This window comes from Sturnira hondurensis, unplaced genomic scaffold (assembly GCF_014824575.4).
Source record: "Sturnira hondurensis isolate 20B ecotype Veracruz unplaced genomic scaffold, ASM1482457v3 Scaffold0022910, whole genome shotgun sequence".
In the NCBI taxonomy this organism is placed as follows: domain Eukaryota; kingdom Metazoa; phylum Chordata; class Mammalia; order Chiroptera; family Phyllostomidae; genus Sturnira; species Sturnira hondurensis.
In genome coordinates this window covers 7,662,129-7,681,328 of record NW_028095541.1, presented here as the reverse complement: position 1 = coordinate 7,681,328, position 19,200 = coordinate 7,662,129, and the positions used below count along the sequence as shown (strand labels likewise).

General features: G+C 39.0%; 2 protein-coding genes across 4 annotated transcripts in view; one reads left to right on the top strand and one right to left on the bottom strand.

Moving 5' to 3' along the window:
- CPAP (centrosome assembly and centriole elongation protein) overlaps positions 1-16,999 on the top strand; it is a 70,163-nt gene extending 53,164 nt beyond the window's left edge. For all 3 annotated transcript variants that reach the window (XM_037037137.1, XM_037037136.1, XM_037037135.1), the window contains exons 12-17: positions 12,566-12,630; positions 12,888-13,004; positions 14,541-14,681; positions 14,760-14,844; positions 14,928-15,048; positions 16,650-16,999. In XM_037037137.1, coding sequence (XP_036893032.1) covers positions 12,566-12,630; positions 12,888-13,004; positions 14,541-14,681; positions 14,760-14,844; positions 14,928-15,048; positions 16,650-16,842 — 722 coding nt within the window. In that variant the 3' untranslated portion in view covers positions 16,843-16,999. The remainder of the gene's footprint in view (positions 1-12,565; positions 12,631-12,887; positions 13,005-14,540; positions 14,682-14,759; positions 14,845-14,927; positions 15,049-16,649) is intronic.
- A 1,793-nt stretch (positions 17,000-18,792) lies between these two features.
- Positions 18,793-19,200, bottom strand: part of RNF17 (ring finger protein 17) — a 176,037-nt gene continuing 175,629 nt past the window's right edge. Inside the window, exon 37 of the mRNA XM_037037065.1 lies at positions 18,793-18,917. Coding sequence (XP_036892960.1) covers positions 18,819-18,917 — 99 coding nt within the window. The 3' untranslated portion in view covers positions 18,793-18,818. The remainder of the gene's footprint in view (positions 18,918-19,200) is intronic.

Below are 19,200 nucleotides of genomic sequence, written 5' to 3'. Positions count from 1 at the left end.
ACTTCTTTGGCACTCTCTGAGCTTCCTGGATTTCCTGGAAGTCTATTGCCTTTGCCAGACTGGGGAAGTTCTCCTTCATTATTTGTTCAAATAAGTTTTCCACTTGTGGCTGTTCCTCTTCCCCTTCTGGTACCCCTATAATTCGGATGTTGGAATGTTTAAAGATATCCTGGAGGATCCTAAGCCTCTCCTCATTTTTTTGAATTCTTGTCTCTTCCTTCTTTTCTGTTTGGTTGTTTCTTTTTTCCTCCTGGTCCACTCGATTGGTTTGAGTCCCAGTTTCCTTTCCATCATTATTGGTTTCCTGTGCATTTCCCTTCATTTCAATCAGCCTTCATATGTTCCTCTAATTTGTGGCTAAAATCAACCAATTCTGTGAGCATCCTGATCACCAGTGTTTCGAACTGTGCATATGAAAGTTTGGCTATTTCTTGGTCGCTTAGAATTATAGGTTCTGGGGCTTTGAGCTGTTCTTGAGTCATAATGTTTGGTCTGTTTGCACCTGTTATGTATGAGGGGCGGAGCCTTAGGTGTTCACCACGGCCGGGTGACCCAGTCGCTGGGTTATGACGCAGTTTGGTTGAGTGGTTTGTTGTTGTCGGACTTCTGTACAGTTCAATTTCCACTGTTTTCGCTGCGTTTTTGTTTCTAAAACTTAGCTGTCTTTAAATTTAGTTGTGGGAGGGGGCACAGTGTTTCCACCTACGCCTCCATCTTGGCCAGAAGTGTGTCTCCTTAATCTCATTCTTGACCCCTCCATTGTTTAATAACATGCTATTCCATCTTTATGACTTAGAGTGGTTTGTGTCTTTATCACTGAGTTTGGTTTTTAGTTTTAGTCCCTTGTGGTCTGACAAAATGCTTGATATGATTTCAAGTGTGTTGAATTTGTTGAGGCCTGTTTTGTGGCCTATTATGTGGTCTAGCTTTGAAAATGTCCCATGTGCAGTTGAAAAGAATGTGTATTTAGCTTCTTTGGGATGAAGGGTTATATATATATCAGTTAAGTCTATTTCCTCTAGGGCATTGTTCAATGCCACAATATCTTTGTTGATATTTTGTTTTGAAGATCTGTACATTTTTGACAGATTCAGTAATTGTGATGCTGTCAACATCTTTCTTGAAGTCCTCCAAGGTTTTCTTTATATATTTGGGTGCTCCTGTATTGGGTGCATATGTATTTACAATGTTGATGTCTTCTTGATGGATTCTTTTCTTGAGTATTATGAAGTGTCTTTCTGGGTCTCTTTTAAGGCTCTTTTTGAAGTCTATTTTATCTGATGTGAATATTGCTACCCTGGCTATTTTTTCCTGTTCATTTGCTTGGAATATTTGTTTCCAGCCCTTCACTTTCAGTCTGTGTAGGTCTTTTGTCCTGAGGTGGGTCTCTTGTAGGCAGCATATGTGTGGGTCATGCTTTGTTACCCATTCAACTATTCTTTCTCTTTTGATTGGAGCATTTAATCCATTTATGTTTAAGGTTATTATTGATAGGTGCTTACTCATTGGCATTTCTTTGTAACTGTGTTCCTGTCTCTCTCACCATTTTTTTTTTTCTTTAAGCAGACCCTTTAGCATCCTTGGCAAAGGTGGTTTGGAGGAGGTATGTTTTTTGAGGCCTCTTTTGTCTAGGAAACTCATTATTTCACCTTCCATTTTAATTGAGAGCCTTGCTGGATAAAGTAGTCATGGTTGTAGAACTTTTTTTTCCCCATTACTTGGAAAATTCCTTGCCATTCCCTTGTGGCCTGGAGCTTTTCCGTTGAGAAGTCAGCCCATAGTCTTATATGGGCTCTTTTGTACGTTACCTCTCGTTTCTCCCTTGTTGCCTCTAAGATTCTCTCTTTGTCTTGAAATTTTGCCATTTTGTGTATGATGTGACTTGAAGTGGGCCTCTTTGGGTTCCTCTTAATTGGGACTCTGTGTTTCCTGGATTTGTGTGATTTTTTCTCATCAAATTAGGGAAGTTTTTCATCATTACTTTTTCAAACAGGTTCTCTATCCCTTCCTATTCTTTTTCTCCTTTTGATATCCCTACTATACGGATATTATGACATTTCATTTTTAAAAAAATGTTTATTTAACTCTTTTTAAATTTATTTTTTATTTTTTTAATAATTTTTTAATTTAATTCTTGTTCAAGTACAGTTTTCTGTCTTGTATTCCCAGCCCTGCCCCCTACCAGTGCTCCCCACCTCCCTCCCATCTCCGCCCCCCACCTTAGTTATTGTCTATGACATTTCATATTTTCCTGCATTTCCCTTAACCCCTCTTCATTCTTTTTGAGCCTCTTTTCCTTTTCTTGCTCTTTCTGGGTGGTTTTTTTTTTTTTACTTTGTCTTCCAGCTGACTGACCCAATCTTCTTCATTAATCCTGCTTTTGATTCCTTCCATTGTGTTCTTCAGTTCAGAAATTGTATTCTTCATTTCCTCTTGGCTCTTGTTGATAGTTTCTGTTTCCTTTTTCATGTTGATATAGTTTGCAGTGAGTTCATTGTAGTTCCCCTGTAGTTTCTGGTAATCCTCTGTGAGCTTTCTTATAACCATTGCTTTGAATTCAATATCTGATAATTGACTTGCCTCTATTTCATTTAGTCTTCTTTCTGAGACTTCCTCCTTTCCTTTCATTTGGGGATTTTTTGTCTTCCTGTTGTTTGTGAGACTCTTCTTGTGAGCCTCTGTTTTTTAATTTCATGTGTTCTGACTCCTTGGGTTTATGGTGTGAACTTCTGTGGTAGAAGATCTGTGAGATTCAGTGGTATAATCTCCTGGATCTCCTAAACTTGCTGCTTTTGGGCTGTCGTTTATATTAGTTCTCTGGATGTCTTCGGGTTTTGATTGTTGTTGGGTGTTCTCTGTTGGGTCCTTCTCTTCAGCTGTCTAACTGAGGGTTACTTGGCCCACCTTTCTTGTATGCTCTTGTGTGGGTGCGGACAGGTTGTGTTGAAGCTGGTTCTTCTCTCAGTCCAAGATTTTGAGTTTTCTCTCTCACTATTGTTCAGTTGTTTGTTTGGGTAATTTCTCCATTATTTAGTTGTAATTCCAGATTTTTCTTGGATGGAGGTTAGTGTGGCTTCCACTCACTCCTTTACCTTCTTCCTTTATTATTTGTTGGTGGTTCCTTTGTTGGTGGGTTCTCTGTTGCAGTGGGTATACTGGTATTCCCAGCTCCCAACTATGATCAGTTGGAGGGAGAAAGCAAAATGGATTAAGACAGTGGGGATCTTTTCTATAGGATTTAAAGTACCAACCTGGAGAGAAGAGATGGAGATCCTTTGTATACATATATAGTGATAACTGTGATATGTCACCTAACTTGCTACATTTTAGAAAGCGTGGGAAAAAGATGATACTATTTTTAGAGGGGAGGAAGGATTGTGAGTTGGCTTCAGAAACAGTGAGTTGGTGGTGGGTCAGATTATGAGATATAGTGAGAATAAAGGATAGAAAATAGGTGTAGTGTTCGAGAGAATAGTATTAACCATAGCAGCAATAAATTTCCTGAATACAGTGAAATAGGATAAGATCTGCCTGCTGTGTATTATTTACAGTTTTGGAGGATTGGGTTTTGTTTTTCTCCTTTCCTGTGATTTTAGGTGGATGCAGGTCAGGTCTGAGCTGGGCTTTTCACAGTTGCCCAGCCTCCAGCCCAGTTCCTCAGTTAGCTGTCGGGCCTGCACCTTCAGTGCACCAATTTTGTTGTCCTTTGAAGTGCACCAGTTAGGGGCAACACACCCAGCACCTTCTTGGTCTTCGCTGTCCTATGCGCTAGGGACTCTCAAAGTCTTTTCAGGGTAGTTGGGCTTCCCCACTGTGTTAAGTCTTTCTGGGGACTGCTAACTCCCTGAACCCTGCTGGTCTCCTCTGCAGGGGGTGGGGTGGGGTGGGGAAAGTCTCTTCCTTCCTCTTAGCAAGCCAGTCCAGCTCCACAGGGCAGGAGCACTGTAGTGACTGCTAAGGGCATGCTCCTCTGGTGCGGTGGTCCTGGGCACACACATCTGGGTGGTCATCCTGGACACGCAGCCTCTGCTGCTCAGCAGGCAGGGGCAGCTAAGTCCGTGCACACCTCTGGGGCAGCGGTTGTGCACAGCTTCTGCTGCTGCAGTGACACAGCTTTGGGACAGTGGGGCCTTGGACGCGGGCAGGCACCATCTGCTGCAGCAGGCAGAGTTATGGGGAGGGCAGGGGGTGTAGCCCTGGCAGTGGCGTCGGGGGCAGTCCTCTGGCAGATGCTGCACCTGCTGCAGGGGCTAAGCTGAGTAGGCTAGGGTGACCACCACGGGAGCACACACTAAACAGCCACAGGGAACATCCCCGCCCCCCCCTCCCGCAAACAAATTTCTTCTATTCAAATTGCTGCTCAAAACAAGCGTCTGGCCTCTCTCACAGTTCAACTTTACAACCAGACTGGAGAGTATCCGGGTCAGGGTCCAATTCCCCTCCCTTTACCAGGCATCACTCTACTCCCTAATTTCTCTGGTAATGACCCAGCCAGCATCCACAGTCTCAGAAGGTAGATACCACCACTGTGCGTTTGCCACTTCATCTTTATTCCCCCCAGTAACTTCAAGCATCCAGGTCCATCCTGGTGCCGCTCTGTCCTCCCTGTTTGGCAGGGGAGGGGGCCGTTGACCTGGCTCTCTTCCAGGACTCCTGTAGCAGGAGCCTGGCCTGGGGCTGCAGCCACCCTGGTCTCTGGGCTGGTTCAGGGACCTTATTGTCCCGAAGCAATCTCCTTACTGTCTGATTTTTCAATGTCCTCTATAATTTTTTGGCCTCCAACTTTCATATATGTGGGGATACTGTTGGGTGTTCACTCTGTTCCTCAGATCAGCCAGGTGTTCCACCTGTGCACAGGGGGAAGTGGACTCTGCTCTACCTATCTCGCTGCCATCTTGCATCCCAGCCATTTCCTATGCTATTTTTAAACACAACCCCGACCGCCTCGTCTATTTTGTACCTACCATTTATGCTTCTTCTCTGTACCTTTCCCCCCATTCTCCTTCCTCCCCCTCCCCACTGACAACTCTCTATGTAATCTTCACTTCTGTGATTCTGTTTCTGTTCTGGGTTTTTGCTTAGTTTCTTTTTGTTTTTGTTCTTTGTAGGTTTGGTTATTGATAGTTGTCAATTTGTTGCCATTTTAATGTTCATATTTTTGATTTTTGATCTTTTTGTATACTTCCCTTTATTATTTCATATAATAATGGCTTGGTGATGATGAACTCCTTGAATTTGACCTTACCTGAGAAGGACTTTATCTGCCCTTCCATTCTAAATTAAAGCTTTACAGGATAGAGCAATCTTGGATGTAGGTCTTTGGATTTCATGACTTGGAATACTTCTTTCCAGCCCCTTCTTGCCTGTAAAGTCTCTTTTGAGAAATCAACTGACAGTCTGATGGGCACTCCTTTGTAGGTAACTGTCCCCTCCCTTATCTCTTGCTGCTTCTAGAATTCTCTCCTTCATTTTAATCTTGGCTAATGTAATTCTGAGATGCCTTGGTGTGTTCCTCCTTGGGTCCAACTTCTTTGGGACTCTCTGAGCTTCCTGGATTTCCTGGAAGTCTATTTCCTTTGCCAGACTGGGGAAGTTCTCCTTCATTATTGTTTCAAATAAGTTTTCAATTTCTTGTTCTTTCTCTTCTTCTGGCACCCCTGTGATTCAGATGTTGGAATGTTTAAAGGTGTCCTGGAGATTCCTAAGCCTCTCCTCATTTTTTTGAATTATTGTTTCTTTATTCTGTTCTGGTTAAATGTTTATTTCTTTGTTCTGCTCCAAATCATCAATTCGAGTCCCAATTTCCTTCCCTTCACTGTTAGTACATTTCTGTTCATTTCTCTTTGCATAGCCTTCATGTGTTCATTTTGTGACTGACCTCAATAATTTCTGTGAACATCCTGATTACCAGTGTTTTGAATTCGGCATCCAATAGGTTGGCTGTCTCTTAATCAGTTAGTTCTATTTTTGGAGCTTTGATCTTTTCTTTCATTAGGGCCATATATATTTTCTTGTCACTGAGCAGGGCTTATATTGTAAGGGGTAGAACCTGAGGAATTCGCTAGGTTAGGGCAACCTGCATTGTTGTGTTGTGGTGCTGTATGTGGGGGAGGCGTCTGAGAGGGAACAGTGCCACTGCTTGGCTCTCTGCTGGCTTTCAGTCACTTCCCCAACTACCCGCAAGCAAATTTGGCCTTTCTGGTGCTGATTCCAAGGTGGGTGGGTTTGTGTACATTCTAGGACCCTGTGAGTGTCTCCAACGAACTCCTGTGAGGCCTGGAGTTTCTCCCATCACTGCAACACCCACAGATTTTTCTAGCCAGAGGTTTTGAGGCTTTTTTTTTCCTGCGCTGGAACCCTGGGTTGTGTGGTCTGTTTGGCTCCCCAGGTTTTCCTTCTGGTTTGTCTGCACACAAATGTGGACCTCCTGGTCCGCCAGCCGCCACCTCACCTGGCACCATCTGTTGCCTTGCCCAGAATCCTCTGTGCCCTGGCTACCTGTCTCCACCCTCCTACCAATTTGAGTGAATGTTTCTTCTTTAACACTTTGGTTATTGGTCTTCCATCCAGTTTGGTTTTCTGGCAGTTCTGGTTATTTTTTTGTTTTTAAATTTGTTGTTGTCCTTTTGGTTGTGCAAGGAGGCAAAGTATGTCTATGTACACCTCCATTTTGGCCGGAAGTCAGGAATTTTCAATATATAAAATCACATTATGTACAAATAATGACAGTTTTCCTGTGTTGTTTAAAATTGGTTGCCTTTTCTATATCTTTCCTAATTGCTCTCACTAGGACTTCCAGTATTAGAGGGAGCATCTATGTCTTGTTCCTGATCTTGGAGGAAAATCTTTCCATTTTTCACCGTTGAATATATTAGGTATGGGTTCGTTGTATATGGCCTTTGTTATGTTGAAGTGTATTTCTTCTATACACACTCTTTCGAGGGTCTTTCTCAGGAAAAGATGTATTTTGTCAAAAGCTTTGTTTTACATCTGTTGAGATCATCATGTAGTTTTTATCTTTCTATTAGTGTGCTATATTATACTTACTTATTTGCATATGTAGATCCACCCTTGCATGCCAGAGATAAATCCTAGTTGGCCATGGTGTATAATCCTTTAAATGTGTTCTTGAACTTGGTTTGCTAGTATTTTGTTGAGAATTTTTGCATCTATGTTCATTAGGGCTGCTATTAGCCTATTGTTTTCTTGTAGTGTCCTTATTTTGCTTTGGTGTCAGGGTAGTGCTAGTCTTGTAGAAAAAGTTTGGAAATATTCCTCATCTTCAATTTTTTTGAAAATTTTGGAAAGGATTGGCATTCTTTAAATGTTTGGTAGAATTCAGTAGTGAAACTGTCTGGCCATGGTGTTTTTCTGTGTTGGGAGGGTTTTTTTTTAAGATTTTATTTATTTATCTTTAGAGGGGAAGGGAAGGAGAGAAATATCAATGTATGGTTGCATTTCATGAGCCCCATGCTGGGAACTGGTCTACAACCCAGGCATGTGCTTTGACTGGGAATCGAACCGAGATCGTGTGGTTCGTAGGCCCGTGCTCAATTCACTGAGCTACACCAGCCAGGGCTAGAGGTTTTTGACTACTGATTCAGGGTCTTCAGCTTGTTGGTCTGTACAGGTTTACTGTTTCTTCCTGATTCAAACTTGGCAGTCATGTTCCATGTTTTTAGGAATTTTTTTGTAGGTTAACTAATTTCTTGGCATATAATTGTTCATGGTAGTGATTTATAATCCTATATATTTATGTAGTATCAGCTGTAATGTCTCCTTTTTCTATTCTAATTTTTTATGTTTGAGTCTTCTCTCTTCTTAGTCTAGCTGAAGGTTTGTTAATTTTATCTTTTCAGTAAACCAGCTCTTAGTTTTGTTGATTCTTTCTATGGTTTTTAAGAGATTTTCTGTTAGTCTCTTATTTATTTCCACTGTGGTCTTTATTTCCTCACTTATGCTAAATCTGGGCTTAATTTGTCCCTTTTTTTGTTAGTTCCTTGAAGTGTGAAGTTAGTTTTTTTATTTGAGATCTAATTTCTTAAAAGATGTATTTATCATTATAAACTTTCCCTTCACAACTACTTTTGTAGCATCCCAAAGGTTTTGGTATGTTGTGTTTCCATTTTCCTTTATTTCGAGATTTAAAAAATTTTTCCTTTTTATTTTTTGACACATTGGTTTTTCCGAAGAGTATTTGCTTCCCCCATATTTGTAGATTTTCCAGATTCCCTCTTAATGTTGATTACTAATTCCATGCCATAGAAGTCAGAAAAGATGAAATAATTTAAAGATCTTTTAAAATTTGTTAAGACTTGTTTTGTGTCCAGTCCCTGGAGACTATTCCCTGTGCACATAAGAATGTGTATCCTGCTGCTATTGAATGGACTGTTCTCTGTGTGTCTGTCACATTCATTTGGTTAAAAGTGTGGTTCAGTTCCAACATTTGTGTGCTGATTTTCTGTCTGGATATTATGTCCATTGCAAAGTAGGGTGTTGAAGTCCCCTCCTATTACCACAGTTTCCTCTTATCCATAGTTTTGCTTTCCATGGTTTTTAAAATCCATTTAGCCATACTGTGCCTTTTGATTGGTCACTCTAATCCATTCACATTAATTGATAATTGATAGGTAAAGGACTTAAGAACTGCCATCTTATTGATTGCTTTCTGGTTGTTTTGTAATTTTTTTAAAGATTTTATTTATTTTTAGAGAGAGGGGAAGGGAGGAAGAAATAGTGAGAGAAGCATCAATGTGTGGTTTCTTTCATGGGCCCCCCACCAGGGACCTGGCACATAACCTAGGCATGTGCCCTGACTGGGAATTGAACTGGCGACCCTTTGGTTCGCAGCCTGGCACTCAATCTACGAAGTCTGGCATTAGCCAGGGCTGTATTTCTATTCTTTCTTTTTTTCTTCTGCTTCTGTCTACCTTTGTAAATCAGTGGTTTTCAATGGCATAGACTCTTTCCACCCTATTTTTAATGTTTCTCGGTTCTACTATAGGTTTTTGCCTGTGGTCACCATGAGGCTCACATGAGACGTAGATAACAGTCTGTTCTAGGGTGATAGCAACTTCTGTCTTTCACCTTTAAACAGCCGCAGTAAAATCTCCACCCTTTTACTTCTCTCTTGTTTTGGTATTACAGTTTACCTCTTTTATGCTGTGTATTTGTTAACAAATTTTAGTAGTCATAGTTATTTTTAATACTTTTTCTTTATTTTCCCCTTTTTATTGAATTTATTGGAGTGACACTGGTTAACAAAATTACACAGGTTTCAGGTGCACAGTTCCATAACACATCACCTGTACACTGTATTGTGTGTTCACCACCCCACGTTTCCCCACATCACCTATTGTTCACCTATGCTTTGGATAGTATGGACATTTTAATGATGTTAATTGTTCTTACAAATGAAGATTTTATAGGCTTCCAATTATTTGTATCTTCAATTTCTTCCTTCATTATGTTATAATTTTCCAAGTACAAGTCTTTTTCATCTTTGGCTAAATTTATTCCTAGGTATTTTGTTCTTTTTGAAGTAATTGTGAATGGGATTGTTTTCTTAGTATCCCTTTCTGGAAGTTCATTATTGGTGTATAAAAATGCAACTGATTTCTGGATATTTACTTTAAATCCTGGTACTTTATTCAATTCCTTTATCAGTTCTAGTTAAATCTTTTTCTTTAACCTTTATACCACAAGTGGTTAATACACCATCATCCTATTACAGAGTTTCTATGTTTGATTATAAATTTTCACCTTTACCGGTGTGTTGTATACTTTGGTATGTTTTTATGTTGTTCATTGGTGTCTTTTTGTTTCAGCTTGAACAACTGCTTTCAGTCATTTCTTGCAAGTCAGGTCTAGTAGTAATGATCTTGCTTATTAGCCTTTGTCTGGGAAAGCCTTTATTTCTCCTTTCTCTCAGCAAGAATAATTTTGCCAGATAAAGTATTCTTGGCTGGCAGTTTTTATATTTTAGCACTTTAAATATGCTGTTCTGTTTTCTTTGGGCCTTCAGAGTTTCTACTGAGAAATCCACTTCTGTCTGAAGGGGTTCCTGTGTAGGTTACCTCCCCCCCTCCCCCCACTCTTGGCTGCCTTTAAGAGTCCTTCTCTGCCCTGGCTGGTGTAGCTCAGTGGATTGAGCGCGGGCCTGTGAACTAGAGGATCGCGGTTCGATTCCCAGTCAGGGCACATGCCTGGGTTGCAGGCTGGTTCCGTGCAGGCCAACTCCCAGCAGGGGATGCATGAGAGGCAACCATGCATTGATGTTTCTCTCCCTCTCCTTCCCCTCTAAAGATAAATAAATAAATAAAATCTTTTTAAAAAAAGTCTTTTTCTATCATTGATTTTTGACAGTTTTGTTATAATGTGTCTTGGAAGAGTTCTTTTTGCATTGAGATTATAGGTTGCTCTACTAGTTTTGTAGACTTGTGGGTCCAAGTCCTTCCCGAGGTTTGAGAAATTCTCAGCTATTATTTTCTAAATTAAATATTTTTAAATTAAATAAGCACTCTGCTCTATTTTCCCCGTTCTTCTGGAATACCAGCTTTTCAAATGTTTGCCTTCCGAATGGAATCAATCTGATAGCCCTTATTTGGCTTTCTTTACTCTTTTGAAATCTTAGTTCCCTCTCCTCTTGTAACAGTGTTGTTTCTATACAGTTGACCTTGAACAGTGTGGGGTTTAGGAGGTGCCAACTGCCTGTGGAGTCAATTATCCATGTATAATTTAAGTCTGCTTTCCGCATATGCAGTTTCCCAACTGCAGATTGAATATACAGTTGTTTTTGAACAATTTGGGTTTAACTGCGCAGGTCCTGGTTCTGCCTTTTATTAGTTGACAACCGTGGTTATCTCTCTCTCAACCTTGATTTTTTCACCTATAAAATGGGGGCATTAGTCTTTTCTATGGTAAGTGGGTATAAAATTTAGAAATGATATAACACAAAGATGTACGTTTATTTTCATCTATCAGGTTGAGGAAGTTGTTCTTGGTCATATCTAGAACAGAACACACAGTTTATTTCCAGAACCTTGCCTACCAATCCACCTCTTCGCTCAAGCCAAAACCTATGTACTTCTTGATTCCTTTTTATTGTTACCTCCCATTTTCATCAGTTCCTGAAGTAATCCTTCTGATGTTGTTTTCTGAAGTGATTAAGTAGGTTAGACCATATGGAATTGCCAATACTTGCCAGTTTCAGACCTATGAATCAATCATTTGACACAGTGCACTCGAGTCATTTCTGCCTTCATGGGTGCTATACAGACCTTCTCATGTGCCTCCCAGCCTCCTATTTGACTCTGCCTTTAGTCTTCTCTAGTCTGTTCTCATAGCATTCAGCATCCATTCTGGTTTTCACATGTAAGTCAGAATCTTGCACTTGCTCAACACCCTTCATATTTGGGGTTATTTATATTGGGTTGACCAGAAATTGTTTAGTTTCTTTTGTAAACTTTTCATTTTTACCAATAACTTGTTGATTGAGATATTTTGAGTGTGTCAGCTATCTCCTACATAGTAGAACATTGATTGTTCCCAATTAATGTCTCAATTTGATCACTGTGTACTTGAAATGGTCTACCTGACCATGGAGCATCGTCCAGTGAGAAGTCTCCAGCACGAAACTTCGCAAACCGCTTTTGACATGTTTGATCCGTCACAGCACCTTCTCCATACACTGCACTAATCTTTGCGTTTGGGTTGCGCTTTTACCTTTCTTGAAGTAATAAGCATAATATATTGAAAATGTTGCCTGTTTTCTTCCATCTTCAATAGCAAAGTGGCTACACAAAAATTCGTCAACTTTGATTTTTTTCTTAAATGAACGTTGATATGACAGGTGTGACAATACAATGTAACAAAATTGTTTCTGATAATGTTGAAGACAACTAAGTGCTAGAGCTATCTTATGGAAATACCAAGTGAACTTTCTGGCCAACCCAGTAATATGGCTTAACATATAAGAAGAAAACATTAGAATTTTACTATATTTTTAAAAATTCACCTGTTTGGTGTATGGTGGTAGTAGTGGTATGTGTGTACTTATTTTATAATATATATTGGTAATACAGTGTGTGATTGGTTTGTTGATCATGATCTAAAAAGCGTATAGACTATAGCTATTAGGTCTAAATTTTAATTAAACACCCAGTTAATTTTTCAGGCCAAATTCTCTGTGTCTTTGTGGGTGCCTCTATTACCTGTTCCCCAGACCTACTCTCTACCTGAAGTTCTTGTGATTATCTCCACAACCCTGTGGGTCTGTGAGGCTAGTTGAGAGCACCTGTCTTCCTCTGAATTGTAAACTCTCAGAGAACAAATGCTGTCTTTGTCTTTCTTGGTTGCTCAGAACTTAAGTACCTGAGTAAGTATTTGAACTTCTATGATGAACTCCTATGAATTAGTAAAGAAAAATATTAAAACTTCCTTAATTTACGGGTAACAGCAGTTCACAAAAGGATATGAACTAAGTAGATGTTTCACTATAATATTAAGTAAACTTAAAACTTTCAATTAAATATTAAAACTAACTCTGACAATTGTATTCTAACAGGCAATCCATCTCGGAGATCCAAGTCTGTGCCTTCTCGTGATTTATGCATTTCAGATAAGGGACAAGTAAATCTCTTTACATTTTTATATATTCAAACATAGATGACTCAGGCTTAAAATCAATTAGTTAACTGATGTGTTTCTAAACTATTTATAAAGGAGGCTTTTTATTTAACATTGTGCATATTTTCTATGTAACACCAAACACTAGTAATAGATCCTATAATAGTAGGAAATGGCTTTTGGAAATAAGCTTAAATTTTAGCTTGATTGACACGTTATTACATGTTCTTTGGGACAGCTGAGACCTCTTGTCCTTACAGACTGCCTCGCCCAGGGAGCCCCCTGAATTAGTGGATCTCCCAGATCCTGAATATAAAGAGGATGAAAAAGCGGATAAAGAAGAAATTCAGGGAGAAATCAGTCATCCTGATGGAAAGGTTAGACTGTTTTAAAAAATAATGACTACTATAAAAATAAAAATGGGTTAAAATAGAATTGAAATGCTTAGATTCTAAAATAGTTTAAGACTGTTGATGGGGGCTTAAGAATGTTAGTTCTTTGAGTGTGACCTCAGCCTGATTTTTTTGGACTCATCTAAAAATGCTCAACATGCATTAATTGCCATTTTTAGCAAAAGGAAGAAGATAGTCCCTTTTCCCAAACCCTTTGTTCTTCCTCCAGACACAGCGAAAAGCTTCAGGTGTTGAGGAAAGCCGTACTCTATCTGCAGCCTTGCTCAAATATTGTGTTCTGGATCAGGTGCCTGTCTCTGTTGTCAGCGTGCAGCTCTCTCCCTGAGCCTAGGGAGGTCGTGAGTAGGAAAGCTGCTGCCTGGCTGGGCGTTCCAGTCGGAAGGGGGAGTGAGAATGGAGGGGACATAAACAGAGTTTGTTAGTGGGGAGGTGACATGAGAATTTTTCCTTAGGTTATACAAAATTTTTCCAAATACCCTGATCTGATCCATTTTAGTTGAAATTATAAGGCCAGAGTCCACTGCTAATGTTGGGAAATGAGGGAAGGACAAAGAACAAGTCAAAAAGAAGTAAGCAGACCTTTCCTGTGCAACTCTACCTTACGCTAACACACTGTTGGTGGGGAGAGCTTTTCTGTGTAGAGGAATTCCTGCTAGTATAGAAAGGGGCGAGAAAAGTAGGGAATCATCAGATTGCGACCTCTAAAGAAGGACCAGGCAGCAGTCATGACTCCTGAAGCTCTAGGTGAAAGGTGGATGGGCTTCACGGCAGACCTACTGTGACCCAGTCAGTCCTGTGGTCAGAGGGATACTGCAGACTGTACTTTTGAACATGTGGCCATGGAAAGCTCAGAACAGCACCTACAAAGTAGTCTTGTCAGAATAATGCAACTGGAAGTTAATCAGGCCTTTAGATCCAACTACCAGTCTTTTTAGTAAATATAGGGGCTGTCAACATGGTAGATGGTACACACCATCATTGGAAAGCAATCAGCCAAACCTAGAATGTGGGAAATTTCACATGTTCCATGACATAGTTCCTTCAATAGTTGGTATTAAGAAGGGGGACAGGAGGTGACTGTTAAAAATTAAGATTTAAGAGACACATCAACTAAGTGTATGTGGACCTGGTTTTGATCCTGATTCAAATGAACTGTAAAAAAGCCTTTTTTTTTGTAAATTTAGGGAAAACAGTATTATGGTTAATAAAAATCCTTTCATTATAGATATTTATTGAAGTGTTTATAGATTGTGTCACCAGTGTGCTTTAAAAAAACTCCACCGAATGAGTTCGTTGGGGGGGGGAGTGACATAAAGTTGGTGGTGTGTTGATACTTGAAGTTGGTAAGTTTACTAACTTTTCTCTCCTTTTGAGAGAATGTTTTATTTTTTATTGTGAAAAATTTCCAAGTAGGCAATCAGGAAGAGAATGAGGGATTTTTTTGTCAGTGTCGTCTCAGGAGGAAATCTTGTATATTGATAATGGGTTTCTGTTTTGTAGATAGAAAAGGTTTATGAGGATGGGCGCCGTGTTGTACTGTTTCCAAATGGAACCCAGAAAGAAGTGAGTGCAGATGGAAAGAATATCACTGTCACTTTCTTCAATGGTGATGTGAAGCAGGTCATGCCAGATGAGAGAGTGGTAGGTGTCCTCAGGGCTGGTTTTCTCTGTGATGTAAACATCTCAAAGAAAAGGCATAGTGACTCTGCGTCTTTACAGATCTACTACTACGCAGCCGCTCAGACCACCCACACCACTTACCCTGAAGGACTAGAAGTCTTGCATTTCTCAAGTGGACAGATAGGTAAAAACTTGCCCTAACTTTTCCTTATGAAATGTTGCCCTTTTGTTAAAAATAAAATATTTGTAATAATCATTTTTAAACAGAAAAACATTTCCCAGATGGAAGAAAAGAAATCACATTTCCTGATCAGACTATCAAAAATTTATTTGCTGATGGACAAGAAGAAAGCATTTTTCCAGATGGTACAATCATCCGAGTACAGCGGTATGATGCCTGTTATATTTGTTTGTATGTTTTCCAGTTTTTATGGTTCAACTTTTATTACCCGTTGAATTTGTAAAATTTTACAACATTTGTGTAAAGCACTGAAAGTTTCAGTGAGTTTAGAAGCGAGCAAAGACAGAGCAGGTGAGAAGTGTTCTCAGCATTTTGGAATTAGAACTAGTTTGAGAGAAACAGATCCTAATATATAGTCTTTAGCCTCAAGACCTAAAAGAGCCTATATAGTGCTTCAGGAAAGGAGAATGGCAAGTACTTGCTTAGAAATAAACTTGGTGAAATTTGAAAGCAGTGAATGAGACACAGAAGGAAAAGCTGCCCTGTCAGTTTTAAGGATAGTAATCCTATGACCATTTTTTCTTTTTAAAAAATCCTCACCCAAGGATGTTTATTGATTTGAGAGAGGAAAGGAGCTGGGGTGGGGGTGGGGGGTGTGTGGCAGGAGAAACATCTATGGGTTGCCTCCCCTATGTGCCCCAACTGGGAATCGAACCTCCCAACGTAGATTATGTGCCCTGACTGGGGATTGAATTTTCTGGCGCATGGGGTGATTCTCCATCCAACCAATTGAGCCACCCAGCCAGTGCACTTATGCTTTCATTTTCTTGACTTCTCTGCCCAGCTGATAAGCACTTTTTTTCCTCTGGCCACCCTGATCCTGTTCTTTAAAATCAACCTCTCTTTTTTCTTGAGTGTCCTAGTTCCAGAACTCAGAGACTTCTTTAAGTGACTTCTTCGGTCCATAGTAATGAGCATCTTGTATCACCATTTTAATTCAAATTGTGGTGAAGCTCTGTTAACCTCCCTCTCCCAGACTGACAGTTAAGCACCCATTAACTTGAATACAGCTAATACATCACAGATAGATTAAACTGACTTGAATTCTATGACGTAAACTTGGAAGTAGAAATACTAATTCAAATAATGTAGTGACTTCTTATGGTCATGATACTGTTTTTAACTTTATCTGGTGCTTATTTAATAGCAGTTTGTTCCAAAATTGGGGAAAAACCTCATGTGTATATTATATTTTGAATGTTTGAAGTTTTCTACAGTAAAAGGTAGAAAAAAATAGTATGAGGAATTAGTAATATGAGGAGTCCATGGACACTTCTCTCCATCTTCAGGCATTAATTCCTGACCAGTCTTTCTTCATCTGCACTCATCTCTCTGAATTGTGGATTCAGTGTGAATGTCCCAGACATACTGTCAAGCAGTCAACTTGGTATTAACTATTTTTCATATTCTGCTTCAGAACTGGTCTCATCCTTCTCCTTCCCTCATCCAGGCTGATGCAAACATGCACTCAGGTGGCTTTTGTGAAGAGAGTAACTTTCAAACCTGACAGCTGTATTTTCATACAGTACTGAAGTTTTTTTAGAGGCAGAATACATGCAAATTTTAAAAAGCAGAAAAACCAAAGCATTTTGTGATGAAAGCAACAATTTATTTAAAAAGAAAGCTTTTTTATGGGTACATGTAAATGCTAATCTGGTAATTGGAATTATCTACCTACAGCAGCAACACTGTGGAAGGTTTTTTGCAGAGGAAAGAACAAAAAAATAAATTCTGTTTTAAATTTACAGAGATGGCAGCAAAATCATAGAGTTTAATAATGGCCAGAGAGAACTACACACTGCCCAATTCAAGAGACGGGAGTATCCAGATGGCACTGTTAAAACAGTCTATGCAAACGGTCATCAAGAAACAAAATACACATCTGGTCGACTAAGAGTTAAAGACAAGGATGGTAATGTTCTAATGGATACAAAGTTGTAATGCTCCTGTGTGTGACTAAATCATGAAATAATACTACCTTGATTTTCTTGTTCAAAAAGTATATACTTCTAGTGATTGTGTGGTTTAATATATATGTACTGTGTGTGTGTATATATGTATAAATGGAAAAGATTATGCTTGGAATATAAATAAAATTTATAGCATTTTATCTGTTATAGAAGTTCTTTATCTGTAATGGAATGGGAAGGTAAACAGAAGAGCTTGTTCATTCTGTGAGTACAGGTAAGAGCGAGGAGAATGTAGTTATGAGGGTGATGCTCTAACTGGTCAAAATGTGACACTTGAGAATGGAGGGGCAGAGCTGATTGGCCACAGATGCTAGGCTGTTATGATGAGATGGCTGGGTGACAGAAGGATGTTCTTGAAGGAAGGACAAGTCATCTACACCTAAATTTACATGATTATAGGTGGGTCTAGTCACTCCATGCAGAATGATAGTGTTGGCAATGACTTGATTTTTAAAAAAACCTTAATTATTTCAGATGGTTTAAGAACTGAATATGAAGTATAAAACTTTTCAGAGAAAGTAAGGAATTATACATATTATCTCAGGATAGAGAAGGATTTTTAATGTAATATAGAAAGCTCAAACCTTAAAAGGTTTGTAAATGAGTGAATGTTTAAACATGTCACCAAAAAAAAGAGTAATAAGCTACAGACTAGGAAAAGATACCTATATCTGACAAAGGATTAATACGAAGAATATATTTTAAAAATCCCATAAATCAGTAAGATGGTTGCAAACAATTCAACAGAAAAATGGACAAAGGACCTGAGCCAACAAGTGAGATAATGGGCTACCTTTATACTTGTACCATATACTGCAAATAATGGTCTGGCCACACCACACCACATGTTAGCATCCAATGATGCAGTAAGCTAGTAAAACCTCCTTTTGTAAAGCAATTGCCCATGACCTTGTACCAGTAAGTATATATACTAGAAAACTGGTAACAACCCAAAAATATTTTAGCAACAGAATAAAATTATGTACACAGATGAATGTAACAGTGAAAGTGAATAAAATATACCAATACAGATAAATGGTAGAAATAAAATAGGAAACTAAAGGTACCTGTGTGACAGTTAAAAATATACAGAGCAACACTATCTTGTTTATGGATGCATTCATAGACAGCAAAACATTACAAAGACCTATGTAAGAATGATAAACACCCAATTCACAGTAGTACTCACCTCCACAGGAAAGAAAATGATTTGGGAAAAGGTACTACAGGTGCCTAAAACTGTACTGATAATACCGTAATTCTTAAGCTGAATACACATGAAATGGGTTTTTCCCCATGGGTCAAAAATATTTCAAAATTACAGGAAAACAAAAATATTTGAAGCAAATATTTATTAATGAATTTTCAAACAATTTCTAACAGTTCAATATGTAAGGGGGAAAAAGGGACTAGCATTATTGCAGAACAAGGTGAGAAAAACAAGCCTGAAATGGTCTGCATACAGCAAAAAACTTTCTTCTGGGCTGTATACCTGAAAAACAAAGTGTGTATTATTTATACTTTCTTAATGTTCAAGTCTAGTTCTTGTATCACTTGTTATTTTATGTGAATGGATAAAGACAGAGTAAGCTCATTACCCAAGTACTTTGATAACTTGGTTACTAGGACCTTGATTATTCAACAGTCCTATATACATTCCATACAATGCGCTTCAGTCACTTATAGAGGCCCGTCTTCTGCTTTCTTTACCCCCATAACTACTCCTAGTAGGAACGGCCACGAGAGCCTTTGCAAAGCATTCTAACACTTACAGAACTTCTGATACTTGCCTTCACTGCTGAGGGGCCTATGAAGAAGAAATCTAGGAGATTCTTGTTGAGCTCTGTTGTCACTTTGAGAAATCAAGGAAAGTCCAAAGGTACTTTTATGGGCATTAGTCACCTGCTTTGTGCCAGCTATACAGGTAAACAAGAAGTGACACTTACATCATTCATCTTGTTCTGCAAGCCCCATTTCTACTAATGTCATATGAACTGGATACTGTTCATCTTCATATAATGTCACAATTTGTTCTGGTTCCTGAGCCTAAAATTAAAATACAATTGTGAAGAAAACACAGTAATGTCTCTGCTGTCTTTTCTCTCCTACCTCTGACAGGACAGCAAAAGCATTCTGAAACTTATTTGTAATTTATACTCGGCACTTTGAAAAGGTATGTAATGGTTTCCTGATAAATCATGATCTTTCCATCCTTCTACTTTATTTAACATGTAGCCTAATTCCTCTCCAAAGTTTTCCTACATAGACCCAACAAGCTCTAAACACCACCATCCTTGTTAAAATTCATTTACATTCTACATAAAGCATT